The sequence below is a fragment of the Bos grunniens genome, chromosome 21 (genome assembly GCF_055505025.1).
Source record: "Bos grunniens cultivar Pamir isolate PY7600 chromosome 21, Bosgru_T2T1.0, whole genome shotgun sequence".
Taxonomy (NCBI): domain Eukaryota; kingdom Metazoa; phylum Chordata; class Mammalia; order Artiodactyla; family Bovidae; genus Bos; species Bos grunniens.
Genome location: NC_141185.1, coordinates 3,418,785 through 3,435,073, shown reverse-complemented (window position 1 = coordinate 3,435,073; position 16,289 = coordinate 3,418,785). Strand labels below are relative to the sequence as shown.

At 52.9% G+C, this 16,289-nt stretch overlaps 1 protein-coding gene across 17 annotated transcripts in view; it reads left to right on the top strand.

Moving 5' to 3' along the window:
* The window catches only part of TECPR2 (tectonin beta-propeller repeat containing 2), a 99,583-nt gene that overhangs the window by 53,761 nt on the left and 29,533 nt on the right, over positions 1 to 16,289 (top strand). For 13 of the 17 annotated variants that reach the window (XM_086362832.1, XM_086362826.1, XM_086362829.1 and 10 more), the window contains 7 exons: positions 868 to 1,051; positions 3,831 to 4,004; positions 5,701 to 5,881; positions 7,100 to 7,241; positions 10,062 to 10,302; positions 10,974 to 11,063; positions 12,393 to 12,626. In XM_086362832.1, coding sequence (XP_086218958.1) covers positions 868 to 1,051; positions 3,831 to 4,004; positions 5,701 to 5,881; positions 7,100 to 7,241; positions 10,062 to 10,302; positions 10,974 to 11,063; positions 12,393 to 12,626 — 1,246 coding nt within the window. Of the gene's footprint in view, positions 1 to 867; positions 1,052 to 3,830; positions 4,005 to 5,700; positions 5,882 to 7,099; positions 7,242 to 10,038; positions 10,303 to 10,973; positions 11,064 to 12,392; positions 12,627 to 16,289 lie in introns of those variants that run through there. The other 4 variants (XM_086362834.1, XM_086362838.1, XM_086362827.1 and 1 more) reach the window with 2 other exon arrangements.

Below are 16,289 nucleotides of genomic sequence, written 5' to 3'. Positions count from 1 at the left end.
ACCCACCCAGCATTAGCCAGGCAGCTCTGGCCTGCGTGATTGGGCTTCTTGGGCAGAGTTTTAGAAAGTCCTTGGTGAGAGGGCCCCTAGCACTGTGAGGACCTCGCCTGCCTTCATCCAGCCCAGCCATCTGAAAGCCACATTTGGTGGGTTTTGAGGGGGTAGATAAGGCGTGTCCTGGGGAGCAGGGCCAGCTGAGAAGACTTGGGCATCATGCTCTGTGAAGCAGTGAACGAACGTCCTTGTGTGGATGATTGTGCAAATACATGGGTTTCTTTTGCAGTTTTGGAAAACTTTTAATTAAAGTACGCACTTTATTTAGCTTTGGTTTTCGAAAGACTCCTCGCAGCTAAACCTTAGTCTCCAAACTCCAGTCAGGCAGTGTCCTGGCCAGGCGTCCGTCAACCACAGGGTGGGCCGCCTGTTTGGTGACTGGAACAGAACTCAAAAACATCCCGTGAGAAAACAAGGTGGTGGCAGTGCCGTTTCTCCTGTGATGATTGGACGCACAGAGGCCAGTCTGCCCTCAAGCGGGAAGGGAAGCATGCCTGTAGAATGACAGTGTGAGCCCCGGGGTAGGAAAGAGGTTACAGTATCAACGAAAAAGTGTTTATCCAGGGATGTGGTGGGGTCCTTGCAGGGACAGCAGCTCCCATCTCACAGTGTTTCTGAGAGCTGGTCCAGAGACAGTGGGGCCGGCCTCTGCATGGCTGCTCAGAGGGCCTTTCACAGACACACACACACTCACACGTACACAGCCCTTTCAGCTCTGTGACTTTAATGCTGGCGCACTTTTCGTATTGCCGAGTGTGGGGCACATGCAGCTGTGTCTTCCGTCGCCGACTCAGCAGGCTCTGTCCTTGTCAGTTTGCAGAAAGCTGGATGGGCTACTCCGGGCCCGGCCACGGCATCCTCAGCTTGGCGGTCTCCGAGAAGTACCTCTGGTGCCTGGACTACAAAGGCGGCCTGTTCTGCAGCGCGTTGCCGGGCGCTGGGCTGCGCTGGCAGAAGTTCGAAGATGCTGTCCAGCAGGTGGCAGTCTCGCCCTCAGGTTTGCCTCCTGGCTCCCTGCGCCCGGCCCCCCACCCCACGCAGCCGCTGGGCCTTTCCTGGAGGGCTGAGGGCTTTTCTCCATGGGACGTGGACTGCTTCATTTGACATCAACTAAAAATTGTGTAAATGCAGTTCAGTTTTTAGTTTTTTATTAATTGCAGTGGTAACACATGAACATACTCTTGTTAAGTTATGCAAATAGCTTGAATTTTGAGTTTTTTTTAAAGAAATATTAACATACAAATTTCTCATAAGAATAAATGTGTTCCTGTTTCTTAGTGTTGCTTTAAAGCAACTGAACTAATGAAGATGGGCCCATGGATATGTTGGATAAATTTGAAATATTTGGTTTCTCTCTTAGAAATTATTTTTTAATGAGCTACATACATCTTTGGGTGAACAAGCTACTCCTGGGCTGTGAAAAGAAAATGCATTCAGTCCTTCAAGCCGTGATCAGGCCGTTGTCAGTGGGCTGGGACAGACGCTTCCGGGGTGAGGTTCTACCTCCGCCCCCATCTGCACAGAACCTTGTGTCTTTCATAATGCTGGCTGCTTTACCTATTTGGGGAGGGGGTAGAACAAAAGTATGTATGTGTATTTGCCTGGTTGTAGCTGGTTTGTTAGAGCATCAGAATGGAAGGCAGACAAGACTGAGCCTGTGATGTCTGGTAGAGGCTCCCTCCGACTCTCCTGGCCTTTGTCACTGTGTAAACCAGTAGTTTGTTCAGGGTTGTTTTCTTCTATCTTTTTCCTGTTTGAAAAATATTTTTCCTTACAGACTAAGATAATAATCTGTTCCGTTCAGTTCAGTTCAGTCGCTCAGCCGTGTCCAACTCTTTGCGACCCCAGAATCGCAGCACTCCAGGCCTCCCTGTCCATCACCAACTCCCAGAGTTCACTCAGACTCACATCCATTGAGTTGGTGTTGCCATCCAGCCATCTCATCCTCTGTCGTCCCCTTCTCCTCCTGCCCCCAATCCTTCCCAGCATCAGAGTCTTTTCCAATGAGTCAACTCTTCTCATGAGGTGGCCAAAGTTATTGGAGTTTCAGCTTTAGCATCAATCCTTCCAATGAACACCCAGGGCTGATCTCCTTCAGAATGGATCTCCTTGCAGTCCGAGGGACTCTCAAGAGTCTTCGCCAACACCACAGTTCAAAAGCATCAATTCTTTGGTGCTTGGCTTTCTTCACAGTCCAACTCTCGCATCCATACATGACCACAGGAAAAACCATAGCCTTGACTAGATGGACCTTTGTTGGCAAAGTAATGTCTCTGCTTTTGAATATGCTATCTAGGTTGGTCATAACTTTCCTTCCAAGGAGTAAGCGTCTTTTAATTTCATGGCTGCAATCACCATCTGCAGTGATTTCGGAGCCACAAAAAATAAAGTCTGACACTGTTTCCCCATCTATTTCCCATGAAGTGATGGGACCGGATGCCATGATCTTCGTTTTCTGAATGTTGAGCTTTAAGCCCACTTTTTCACTCTCCACTTTCACTTTCATCAAGAGGCTTTTTAGTTCCTCTTCATGTTCTGCCATAAGGGTGGTGTCATTTGCATATCTGAGGTTATTGATATTTCTCCCGGCAATCTTGATTCCAGCTTGTGTTTCTTCCAGTCCAGCGTTTGTCATGATGTACTCTGCATAGAAGTTAAATAAGCAGGGTGACAGTATACAGCCTTGACGTACTCCTTTTCCTGTTTGGAACTAGTCTGTTGTTCTATGTCCAGTTCTAACTGTTGCTTCCTGACCTGCATACAGATTTCTCAAGAGGCAGGTCAGGTGGTCTGGTATTCCCATCTCTTTCGGAATTGTCCACAGTTTATTGTGATCCACACAGTCAAAGGCTTTGGCATAGTCAGTAAAGCTGACTTTATGTAGTTGTGAACTTTACCCTTTCCCTCTCATTTACCTCTGGGTTCATCTCTCCAGCCGGTTATAAGCTTCGGTTCTTCCCTGATTCTGTGAATTACTCTGTGTCTCCACACCGTTCAGTCCCTCACCGCTCCAGTGGGAGCTCTGTCTCCACCAGCTTGGTGCTCTGGCTGAGCCGTTCTGCAGGGCCCCGACCAGGCTGGGCACTCGGGGCTGTGGGCTGTGCCGGCCGCCTCTCCTGCGTCTGCGCCTCACGTCGGACCCTCTGTCCAGCCTGTGCGCTCTTGGTGACACTGGTGGTTTGTTACACCTTGCTTCCGTCTCCATAGACAGGCTTCCTGTTTGCCTTTCCTCCTTCCCTCCCCATTGTCTGTTGAGTAGAATCCTTTTCTAAGTGGGAAAAGGGACAGCCCAACTCAGATGTGTCCTTTTCCTGCACCGTGTCCCTTTGGCTGGTCCAGAATTCACCCTGTGCCGTCGAGTCCCTTCGGGTGCTCTCTTTGCCGGGACGCTCACTGTGCCTCAGGACGGCCGTCCGGGCCCTCACCCGGCACGCCTAGCAGTGTCAGGACGGCCGTCCGGGCCCTCACCCGGCACGCCTAGCAGCACTGCTCTCTCCCACGTGGCGTGGGCCCCTGACGCCCGCCCTGTGTGCTGTGTCCTTGAGGCAGTCTCCCTTCCTGACGGCCTGCGGGCTGCTGGCGACCCCCTTTCACACATGAAGAGGCGGCTAAGGGGGCCCGGGGGCTCGCGCCTCAGCACTGCCCTTCCCCGGTCGGCGTAGCAGCAAAGGGGGCATGTTGGAGAAATCGCTTGCCCGCAGCACCCAGAAGGGAGTTTAGCGGGTAAACATTTCTCGGTGTTCATTGGCCCTTGAATAGAATTTTTATTTCCACAGGCGCCCTTCTTTGGAAGATTGAACAGAAGTCTAACCGAGCCTTTGCGTGCGGAAAAGTGACCATCAAGGGGAAGCGCCACTGGTACGAAGCTCTGCCCCAGGCGGTGTTTGTGGCCCTGAGTGACGACACGGCCTGGATCATCAGGACCAACGGGGACCTGTACCTGCAGACAGGTGGCTGCCCTGGGGTGACTGCACTTTGGTGGCAATGTGCTTGGAGGTGGTGAGGGAGGGGCTGGGTGCGAATGGAAGTTAAAACGTCTCCGGAAAGAGAGTATTTGCCATTGTTTCCGGAAAGAGAGTATTTGCCGCTGAAATCTATCGGCACCTTTCTGCTGCTCACTCACGTTCAGCCCAGGACGCATTTACAGCGGGAATTAATACAATTGTTTTGAATCTTATAGGGCTAGCCATTCATTGCATGTCCCTTTTCCTGTGGTATCAAATCTGCAGAGGAAAGAGTAACAGAAATGACATTAGAATCATTTTTCCCTTTAACTCATGACAGTTTTTTCAGCCTGGTCAAAGCCCTGCTTCCGTATCCTTATTTACACATGGGTCAGGAAAAAACATCGAGAAATAATCTGCTCCAAATAGCAGTTTATCTCGTCCTAGGAAACTGCCCTGAGGGGAACCTTTAGCTGTTGGAAGAGACTCAGTGGGACTTGTTTATTAAAAATAAACTGTAATGAGAGTCAGTGTTTATGTACCGTCAGCAAAATGGGATATGGGTTTCCAAAAGCAACATGATTTAGCAGTACCTGGAAATGAGTCCAGGGCAGGAGCTCTTTTTCACTTGTCAGGAGGCCCTGTTGGATTTATGTAAAGATCAGTCTTTTGACCATTTAATACTGCTGCTTCCGAGAGGATGTTTCCATCTCTTTTGGGAACGGTCAGCCAGGAACAGCTCTGGGGCTGGAAGCCCTTCGCACCTGGCTCACTCTCGGCTGTGGGGATGCCAGGATGACAGCAGCTCCTGCCTCGGCCCAGAGGGCAGCCCTGCCAGCTTCGGGCCCGTGTGCCCGCCAGTCCCTCCAGCCTGTTCCTGTGGCTTCCTTGAAAGTGAAAAATAGCTGGGAAGACAGGCACGTCCAACTTCCAGAGGCATCTGAATATCATTCCTGCTGGGGAAAGAGGGCACTCTGGCCTGGGGATGAGGGGGGTCTTAAGAATCACCTGGGCAGTGATTTCAGCCCAACTCAGACCCACCCAGAGCTACTGGGTTAGAGTCTCCAGGTTTGGGCTGAGGATTAGTAGTGTAAGAAGTCCCGTAGGTGATTCCCACCGCGTTGAGTCCGAGGAAATGCAGCCCAAGGACTGTGATACCGAGAGGCACTTTAGTGATAAGTAGGGACACGTCAGGGAGTGCAGAGACCCAGCTGCAGGCCAAGGCCGCAGGTATGGGCTTTAGGTAGCAGCTGCTCTGCCAATTCCCTTAGGAATGGCCTCGGAGCTCCTGAGACAGGACTTGCAGAGTCTGCGAGGGCTGTGGCCACTGAGTGCGGAGGGCCTCTCTGCGCACTGGCTCCTCTGGGCCAGGGCCCTCCTGGCTCGGGTCTGGCTGCCTCCTGTGCTGGGCTTTCATGTTCTCTCAGCGCTTGTTTAGCTACTTGGGGACACTAGAAGGTCCTGAATTGTTGTTATTCCAGTTTCCAAAGAGCGTCCAAAAACACTACAGATGGACGTTATATTTAAGCACTGTTTAACCATCTTAGGTTAACTGAACCTTAAAAAGAGAAAGCACTTACTATGAAAGGAAAGGCTATTAATAACAGAATACCAAAACAGAAAAATAAGCCAGCAACAGGATGAGAATGGGGAGTGAAATCCTGATGGTGTGTCTCTGGGGGCTTTCCACCCTCCCCGGCAGGTCTCAGCGTGGATCGCCCCTGTGCCAGAGCCGTGAAGGTCGACTGTCCGTTCCCGCTGTCCCAGGTCACTGCCCGCAACAGCGTGGTGTGGGCGCTGACGGAGCAGCGAGCCCTCCTGTACCGGGAGGGGGTGAGCAGCTTCTGCCCCGAGGGGGAGCTCTGGAAGTGCGACATAGTCAGGTATGCGCGCAGGGGCAGACGCGGTCTGTGTCCTCCTTGTCCCTGTCTGGTCTTTGTCAGCTTGATGCCCCTTAAGGGACGTGTGAGCCTTTCCCAGGCAGAGCTGGTTCCCTGAAGGTTTCCAAGGTTGTGGTGTTCTCTGGTATTGTCAGAGTCAATGCCAGGAGCCTGGGCTTTGAAGGCACCCTATGCCTCCCTCTGACTGGCAGCCTGGACGTTGGGTCAGAGCTCAGTTTTAAAAATGCTTCTACCCTTGAGCAGCATTTGTGTGTGACCTTGAGCCCCATGTGTTCACAGGTCTCTCATGGTGGTCTTTCTGCAGAACTGCCCAGTGTCAGAAAGTTTCTGTTTAGAGTCTCAGATGACTGAACCAAATATTTTCATTTATTATCCTCCTCGTCAGCTGAAATTATCCATGAATTACAGTTTATTTGGTTGCTTTCTACCAGTCAGAATTTTCATTGCAGAATTACTGTCAGGCCATTTTTCTAGCATGGAATTATCAGTAGTCCTTAGAAAAGTTAGACTAGGATAGTCTTGGTTTGAGTTTAGCATCCCAGGAAACTTGAGTGAGCTCCTCTTGAGAGCCGGGGGCGGTACTGGGCTAAGAGTGTGAACGTGACCCTGCCCTGGCCTCACAGAGCTCCCGTCTCGGGGAACCACCCCCCATTGGTGTAGGTGGTCCCAAGCTGGACAGGGACATGCCTCACGGGGGTGCCCCGGCCCCCCTGCAGAGGTCAGGGAGGCGCTGTGCTGGGGGGACTGCAGCTAATCCCTGACACTGGCGGGGACATCACTGGATGGCAGAGGGAGGGTGTTGTCCGCTGAGAGGGCGGGTCTGCCAGGCTGCTACTGCGCTGCACAGCCTGGTGCTAAGGGGTTCTGTTCACTTAATTGGTGGAGGCAGGGGTGGGATGCTGGATCACGCAGGCCTGGCATCCCCCACACACCTGCGCTTCTTCCTGGGTCGTCTTCTCTAAGGAGTGTTCCCCACCGTCCTGGGCCTGCAATGTGTCCCTCAGGTCCCACCACACGTCTGAACTGCACATACTGCACAGCCATTGAACTCTGAACTCAGGCTTCCTTCCTTGGAACTTGCGAGTGGGGCTCATCTCTTGTCCCACACTGAGCACCCCCCAGACACTTGACGTCAGTGTCCCAGACACGCTGGGAGCCGAGAACCTGGTGCTGACGCCACGCTGCTGTCCTTGTTTGCAGTGAGCGGCAGGCTCTGGAGCCTGTCTGTGTGACTCTCGGGGACCAGCAGAGCCTGTGGGCTCTGGACGTCCGAGGAAACCTGTGGTTCCGGACTGGCATCGTTTCCAAGAAGCCCCAAGGAGACGACGACCACTGGTGGCAGGTAGGTGTCTAGCTCCAGGGTCCGTGCCAGGGCGCCTCCCATTTGGCGCCCCTCCCTGTTCCTTACGGAGCTCAGGGAGCTTGGGTTAAACCAACAGTGTTCACTTCTGTTTCATGAGTTATGCGTGCTCAGTCGTGCCTGACTCTTTGCAGCCCTGTGAACTCCATGAAATTCTCCAGGCAAGAATACTGGAGTGGGTTTCCACTTCCTTCTCCAGGGGACCTTCTTGACCCAGGGATCAAACCCACATATCCTGCACTGCAGGCAGAGTCTTTACCCCTCAGTCACCATTTGAGCACATTAGGAATATCAAGGCTTTTATCACAGAAAGTAACTCGGAAAGCTCTTTTTGCCTAAGTATGCAGGCTTAGTTTACTTAAATTTTGGTGTTATTTAGAAATTTGATATTACAGGCTAAATCGACCTAGTGACATCCATTTGAAGACCTAGGTGATACTAATATTTAACTCTGAAAGAGTGTACTAAGAAAAGAGATTAGATAATAGGTGTGAGAAACCCAACCCACAATTAAAATTCACTATCTCTGCTTGTACAGAAGGCCTGTAAATAAATGGTATTTCAACAAAGGAAGGGGGAATTTTCCCAGAAAAGTAAACACTGACAAATAATATGGTGTAATTAAGCTCTCTTTACCCCTCTGGCAACATTCAGCGTAAACGTGTCGCCCGCAGTCCCCAGCATGGTGAGTGGGACCGTGCTGGCGTTCACGCCGAGGGGCGAGCAGAGACTCTTCCTGTGTGAGCCCCACTGGGTCAGGCGCTGTCCCTCAGGCCTGCCTCGTTGAGGGCAGGTCTTCCATCGGCCGCTCTTAGGTCTTTCAGATGAGCATGTGGAAAAGGAAGTTGTGTTTGCTCTATGTCTCTAATTTAATATGCCAGGTGCTATTTGAAAAGTTATATAAATGATTCAAAAATACTCTGTATTTGTAACCATATTATATGGTTTTACACACACACACACACAAAAAACATATATATGTACTGAATTCTGTGTTTAAGTAGCCTAAGGAAAGCTAGATGCTGTTTTATCATAGTATTCAGAACATTGTCTTCAGAGAGATGTGACAGAGTCGTCTCTGGGGTGTTTGGAAGCAAGCTGTTTCAGTTACTACAGGATTGATTGCTCTGTGGTGCTCGAGTCAGCGTTATGTTTGGTCATTAAACCGTTCTTCTTTTTTAACTTGCATCCTACTTATCGGCCAGGCCTGGGTGCTGGGACTGAACATGTCCCAGGCTTTCCGTGTGGCCTGGCACCGTACCCCATGAGGAAGGGCGGTGGTCCCCAGGCTCTACCGGCCTCCTGTGGACTCTGATAGAGTCTACCCGGCCAAGCTGGCACGACTCTGCCCATAAGAGAGAAAGAGGCCACAGGCTCTGCAGCTAACAAATACCATTTGCTTGAACCTCGGTACAAACAGCAACTCACAGTCAGCCCGAGTTCCATCACCGTGAGGAAGGGCTGTGTGCACACACGGAGTGCAGTGCTGATTTTATAGCTGCTTCTGTTGCATTTGTTTTGTTTATTACACGTGAGATTCCCTGTCGGGAGTGATTTCACATCACTCAGCATTTTGTTGTGCATGACCTCGGAGTGTGGCCTGCACGAGGCCGTCCTAAGAGTGGGGCCGTGACATTCTCTATAATTAAATCCACCAGGGTGGACAGACTCGGGAAGCCGCGCAGTCAGAGAGCTTTCTAGCAACCATAGCTGCCCAGCAAGGAGAGGTTTCCTTAGACGGCCTGGAGAAAGGCCTCTTTCAGGAAAGGGAGAGAAGCATGTCCGGAACCGGAGCCCAGGTGTGCTCCACATGTCCAGGCCAGGTTCAGTCTGTACTGCTGTTCCGGCGTAGTTACTAACAGTGCCAGTGAGGTCAGAGCCTCCCTGTGGCTGATGGGAAAGCATCTGCCTGCAGAGCAGGAGGCTGGGGTTTGCTCCCTGCTCGGAAGGAGCCCCTGGAGAGGCGTGGCTGCCCACTGCAGTATGTTTTCTGGTTGTGCTGGGTCTTCGCTGCTGCACTGGCTTCTCGTTGCAGAGAGCAGGTTGCTCACCGCACTGGCTTCTCTCGTGGACACAGGCTCTCGGCGCGCAGGCCTCAGTAGTCGCGGCTCCCAGGCTCTAGAGCATGGGCTCGGTAGTTGTGGCGCACGGGCCTGGTTGGCTCTGAGGCATGCAGGTGCTTCCCGAATCAGGGCTCAAAACCAGGCTTCCTGCGTTGGGAGGCCGATTCTTTACCACAGAGCCCCCAGGGAAGCCCCCACCCCAGTGTTCTTGCTTGAAGAATCCTGTGGACAGAGGCACCTGGCGGGCTACAGTCCATGGGGTTGCAGAGTCGAACACCGCTGAGCGCCTCACACGTTCACTTTCCTGTTAGGTCACGAGTTGCTCCATCACTCTACCTATACTACCTTTTTAAAACCATGTTACGATTCTAAGTATTGTACCGGTTGTCCTTTGGAACTTTCTAAATTTCAAAACAAAATAATCCTTTCTCACTGATTTAGAATAAAAGACTTAGGGGTGCGGCGGGGTGATATTTAGTCGTAAAAGGAATGCATGCTTGTAAGAGGTGCACGCAGTAGAGAAGTATGTAAACTAAAGGCAGGTGTTAGCCTCCCCCTGAATCGACCCCTTGGAGGTAATCGCACCCTGCGGCAGGGCTGTCCCCACACCTGTCCCCAGCCCTCACACGAGTGAGCGCGCGCGTGCAGGTGGGGGCGGGGCCTTAGCTCTCGGGCCGCGCACATACAGAAGGCGCTTGTGACTGCACTGAGAGCAGGGTGCCTGCCCGCCTCCCTCCAGGTGAGCGTCACGGACTACGTGGTGTTTGACCAGTGCAGCCTGTTCCAGACCGTCATCCGCGCCACGCACTCCGTGGCCACGGCGGCCCAGGCGCCCGTGGAGAAGGTGGCGGACAGGCTCCGCACGGCATTCTGGTCCCAGCAGCTGCAGTGCCAGCCGAGCCTGCTGGGCGTCAACAACAGCGGCGTCTGGATCTCCTCGGGCAAGAACGAATTCCACGTCGCTCGAGGGAGTCTCATCGGTGGGTGAATTACTTCCATGTCAGCTTGATGGGCCGCTCCACTTAGAGTCAGCTTTGAAAGTACGGCTTTAAGACTCCGCTTGAAGAGATCGTCTAGTGCCAGTGGTGTGAAGTGTGTGATGGAGGCGCCCTCTGTGCTCTGACAAGTGTCCTCTTTTCCGTCTGTCGTTCCTATGATTGGACACCGGTGTCTACCTGGTGTGTCGTCAGTTTTCACTAGGGGTGTCGTAGGATATAAGGAGAGCGCAGAGAGCTTGTTTTTATGTCAGCAGTTTCCATTTACATGAAAAACTCCTCCCATACTTAGAGTCTAGTGAGAGAATAGTCCGTTTCCAAAAGAGAAAATTTCTGCCCTGTGGGAGACGCGAGGCTCGGGCGAGATCTGTAAACGTAGGCGTAAGTGCCCAGGTGCCAGCTGGGCCTTCGTTTCTGTGAGTGACCCCTGCTCAGTGGGTCTCCTCCAGCTTGTCTCCCCTGGGTGGCCTCCCCCAACCCTGGGCAGGACTGTAGCTCTGCCCGTTGGGCTGGCTCTCGCAGTGCTGGCTTGGGTCTCCAACGTTAAGGGCCTCCGGAGCCCCTCCTCTGTGGGGGCTTTGAAGACCAATTGCGGCCTAGCACTGAAGCTCTGAAGCGCTTCTGGCTTTAACACACTGTTCCCTTACTCTCCGCAGGCACTTACTGGAGTCATGTTGTTCCCCGGGGCACCGCCTCTGCCACAAAGTGGGCCTTTGTGTTGGCGTCCACTGCCCCCAGCAAGGACGGTGGGTTGGGGTGCCACTGAACGGTTAAATCCATGGTCTGATGTGGTCGAGTTGGGGTGGGAGCCTGGCCGTGGTGGTGTCACGGGCGAGGGCCCCCGAAGCTGGACAGGAGAGAAGAGCCTGGTGTGGGGTGCTGAGGGAGTCGAGTCTGGAGACGAGGCTCCTCCTGACGGCCGGGCGCATCCTGTGTGGCGGCTGAGGCTGGCAGCCGGTACCGCAGCAGCACATCTTGGGGCCATAGCACAGGCCAGTCGGCACCAGGCTTGTCCGGGTGCTGGGCCATTTCCCCTGTGATCCTCGTTTACAGATCCCCCTGCTGGCCTCAGTCCCACTGCCCCGTGGCAGGCAGGCCTCCCAACTCCACTCAGAACTCAGAGCCCCTCCTGCAGCTCAGGGTAGTCAGGTGGCCCTGCTGGCAGCCAAAGCATCCGCCCAGGATGGTGCCGAGTCCAACGAGACGATGCCATGAGTCTGTGGTTCAGAGGGAGCGGCCGGCGAGGTCCAGCCTGTAGCCGCCAGAATGTGGAGGATTCGGTCAGTGCAACAGAGTACTCCCTCGCCAGACGGTCTGACCACAGTGCCGAGGGAGAGAGCTCTGAACACCACAGGTGTCCTGAATGCGGCCACAAAACTGACCTGAGCTGACGGGAGGCCCCTCCTGCCCTCGTCTGTCCTGCGGGTCGCGACCAGGACGCGCTGCGCTGTAGAAGCATCACTGCGCCGCCTGGGTTGGGGTGGCGGCTGGAGGGTTACCAGCTGACTCCTCAGGGCTGTTACCTAAATATCTGGCATGACCGTGACGTTACGTTTTCAAACTCCCCCCAAAAATTTAATTTCAAACTGTATCTGGCCCCAGGTTTTAGATAATCTGACTGAGATTTTAAAACTTCTCTAAGCATGGTTTGCATTTTAAACTGAATTGAGCCTCAAGGACTCTGAATAAATGGAGACAATGAAAGCGTGTAATTTGGGGGTGAGGAAAGGGAGAAGAGGCTTCCTGGTGTTCTGGGCCTCCTCCAGCAGCCTCACCCTGCTGCCTGCCTGTCACCCGGGCAGTGGCTCCTCGGTGGCGTACTGCCAAGGAGTCGCTGAGCTTGCTTCCTCAGGACCCTGGCCAGTACACCACGATGAAGGCTTCCCGGTTCATCATAGAACATCCAAGGTCTGGGCCACTGAGCCGGTGACGTGGGCTTCCAAGATCTGAACTCTTTTGTTTTTTCTGAGTGTGTTGGGCTGGTTTCCTGTTTACTGGCTGCTCCTGCCCCACGGTGGGGAGCGAGGGTGGGCACCGGGCTGGGGCCTCACAGTGATGCTGTGACCTCTCTGCAGGAAGCTCGCTGTGGCTGTGCCAGAGCAGCAAGGACCTGTGCCGCCTGAGTGCCCAGCACGCCCAGTCCCGCCCGTCCACTGTGCAGCTGCCCCCTGACGCCGAGATGAGGGCCTACGCCGCCTGCCAAGATGCCCTGTGGGCGCTGGACAGCCTCGGCCAGGTGTTCATCCGGACGCTGTCCGCCAGCTGCCCCACAGGCATGCACTGGGCCCGGCTGGACCTCTCCCAGCTAGGTAGGCTGCCTGCACTGCCGCCCCCGCCCGCCTTCAGCCGCGTGGAGATGGGAGCCTGACCCGCCTCCCAGGGCCCCTGTGTTCAACCGAGTGACTTCTTGGAGGCCGCTCGCTAAATTGCAGGAGGCCGATTAGCCGCTCTTGCAGGTTAATGGGCCTCCTAAGAATCTAGTGAGGGGCCTCCCCTCCCCACCCTCTCCAGGTTGCAGGGTTTAGAACCCAGGAGGAACATGTCCGAGAGAGGGGCCGGGAGAGCCACTCCGGCCCATCCTGCAGTGCGTCTGCCTCTGTTGCTCAGTGCCCGTCCGGTCTGGGCACCGGGGTCAGGCCTGCGGCTGGGACAGCCCTCCTTACCCCGCTGCCCAGGGTGTGCGGATCCCCACGTGCTCTGAGTGTCCCCACCAGGGCTGCAGGGCAGCCAAGCAGCCTGATGCTGCTTATAAGTAATTCATTCCCATTCCGGGAAATAAGAGTGAGCTGCACTTTCAGGTCATCCTCCCGGCAGAGTGTCAGGCGTGGCTGTCGGGAGGCGAGGCTCTCCCAGCCCCTCCAGGGCCCATGTGAGCCTTAGGAATACTTCTCAGCCGGATGGGTTCCCACCTGGTGAACTGACAACCAGTATTCTATTAGGCGATAGAATTGAATTTTATAAGCATTTAACATTTGAGAATTCAACCACGTGTTCTCGTTTAACAAATAAAAAGGGAGGACGAGGAGGGAGGAGGGGGCGTTGTCCGCCTTACCCCCGGGCAGCCCTTGCTGTGCCTCCAGCCAGCGGCCTCTCACCACCATCCTGTAATGCACAGAGGCTCCGTTGTTCTTTGGTCCCACGAGGCCCCCAAGTATAATCAGCTTAGCTGGAGAAGCAGGTTGGTTCTCAACTAAAGAAGCAAGCTTTGTTCCAAAGCTAGGAATTTTCCAGGGTTATTTAGATTATTTATGCTTTTGGCATCTCCTTGTTTTGAACCTAAGCCCCACACCAGGGTGGGTCGCGGTCCAGCCAGCAGAGCATTCACCCGGCCGCCACCCCCAGGAGGACCGGAGTGGCCTTGCTGGCCGTGCTCCTGCCTGCACTGTGGGGTGCCCTCCTGCCTTCCCTGGGACACTTTGGCATGATCTTAGTTTTTTGAACATTGAGTTTTAAGCCAGCTTTTTCACTCTCCTCATTCACCTTTATCAGGAGCCTCTTTAGTTCCTCTTCACTTTCTGCCATAAGGGTGGTGTCATCTGCATATCTGAGGTTATTGATATTTCTCCCGGCAAACTTGATTCCAGCTTGTGCTTCATCCAGCCCAGCGTTTCTCATGATGTACTCTGCATATAAGTTAAATAAGCAGGGGGACAGTATACAGCCTTGACGTACTCCTTTTCCTATTTGGAACCAGTCCGTCATTCCATGTCCTATTCTAACTCTTGCTTCTTGTCTTGCGTATAGGTTTCTCAGGAGGCAGGTAAGGTGGTCTGGTATTCCAGTCTCTAAGAATTTTCCAGTTTGTTGTGATCCACACAGTCAGAGGCTTTAGTGTAGTCAATGAAGCAGAAGTAGATGTTTTTCTGGAATTCCCTTGCTTTCTCCATGATCCAGTGGGTGTTGACAATTTGATCTCTGGTTCCCCTGCCTTTTCTAAACACAGCTTGTACATCTGGAAGTTCTCAGTTCACGTATCACTGAAGCCTAACTTGAAGGATTTTGAGCATAACCTTGGTAGCATGTGATATGAGTGCAATTGTATGGTAGTTTGAACGTTCTTTGGCAGTGCTCTTCTTTGGAATTGGAATGACAACTGACCTTTTCCAGTCCTGTGGCCACTGTTGAGTTTTTCAGATTTGCTGACATATTGAGTGCAGCACTTTTAACAGCATCCTTTTTTAGGATTTTAAATAGTTCAACTCTAATTATATCACCTCCACCAGCTTTGTTCATAGTGCATACATGCGTGTGTGCTAAGTCACTTCAGTCATTTCCGACCCTTTGTGACCCTATAAACTGTAGCCCACCAGGCTCCTCTGTCCATGGGATTCCCCAAGCAAGAATACTGGAGTGGGTATCTTGCCATGCCCTTCTCGAAGGGATTGTCCCAACCCAGGAATTGAACCCACATCTCTCAGGTCTCCAGCACTGGCAAGTGGGTTCTTTACCACTAGCTCTACCTGGGAAGCCCTTCGTTCATAGGAATGCTTCCTGAAGCCTGCTTGACTTCACACTCCAGGAGGTTGTTGCCTTTTCATTTTGTTGATGGTCCAAAATGTACTCTCTTTCCTGACTTCACTTCTCTGTTCCATTAGCTTCTCTGGCTGTTTCTGCTTCTCTGCTGGCCAATGTGGTCGACAGTGTCTCTCCGTCTTCCCCAGAAGGTCTCCTGGGCTGTCTTATCCTCTGCTTCCCTCCATCACTGCCAGGGCCAGAGCTCTGCACCCCTGCATACACTCCCGCACGGCCATCACCGCCTCTCGGCTCTGGTGTGCCCCCTCCCGCCACAGCTGCCTGAGCTCTCACACACTCCCACACACACCCCCGCACACACTCCCGCGCGGCCATCACCGCCTCTCGGCTCTGGTGTGCCCCCTCCCGCCACAGCTGCCTGAGCTCCCGTCCTAAAACTCGGCTCGGGACGCCACCCTTGCTTGACCTTAAGTGGCTCCACATGCCCTGGAGTCAAGTTCCAGTCTTGGGGTGACTCCCGCACCCTGGCGGCCTGGCCAGCTCAGCCTGCCTTTTGAGGGCCTGGTGCTGTGGGGTTCCCAGTGCTGGCCATTGCTCTTACCATGCCGGGCTCCCCTTTCTCCCCGTCGTCTAGAGCATCCACCCTGCTCTTGCCTTCCTCAGTCAGCACCCTGTTCCCACGCTGTCCCAGCACTCATTTCTTTCAGACCCTCGAGGAGCTTCCATTGAAGGTGGAGGGCCCCGCACATGGCCATATCCACCCACAGCAGAAATTAGACTGTCAGGCAAGTTGTCATCATTTTGCAACTCCATTTCTAAGTAATTCTGGAATATGGGTTTTGATTCCTTGTTACTGATCATCACAAATAAAACTAGTAACAGGTACAAGATGTCTTCACCATAATTCATTAGTCTAGCTCCACATTATCATCCGCTTGCCCAAGGCGTGAGGTAGGAGATGCTGGCTTATCAGAGCTGCTCAGAGATGTGCTTTATTACCTGGTTCCCTTTCAGTCCTGGCCGCTTCTTTACAGATGTTCTGACACTGAAAACAAGAAAACAGAAACCCATCTTCCCAGTGCTAGCAGTGTGATCCAGGCTACCTCATGCCAGCCTTGATCGTGGGCAACACCAGGTCATTTAAAGTCTGGAATGTCACCACCTCTTACAATGTAAGTTAGGTATTTCAGTTTTAAGAATGACTTTAGCAAAGTATCAAATCAAGAACATGCTTTCTGTCTTTTCTGTCTTTCTTTTTCAAGATGTAGCGTCCCTCTTTTCTGTCCTTGTACAAATTACCAAATCGCTGCTTTGGGATTAGACTAAGAATTATTTTTCTCTCTTTAAATTCAGGTATAGTTGGTCTACAGCCTTGTGTTGCTACTAACAAGTACAGCAAAGTGAGTCAGTTATACATGTGTCCACCCTTTTTTAGATTCTATTCCCATATGACAGTGTTGTATCAATTGTTGCTCTACAGCAAAGTGATTCGGTTATAC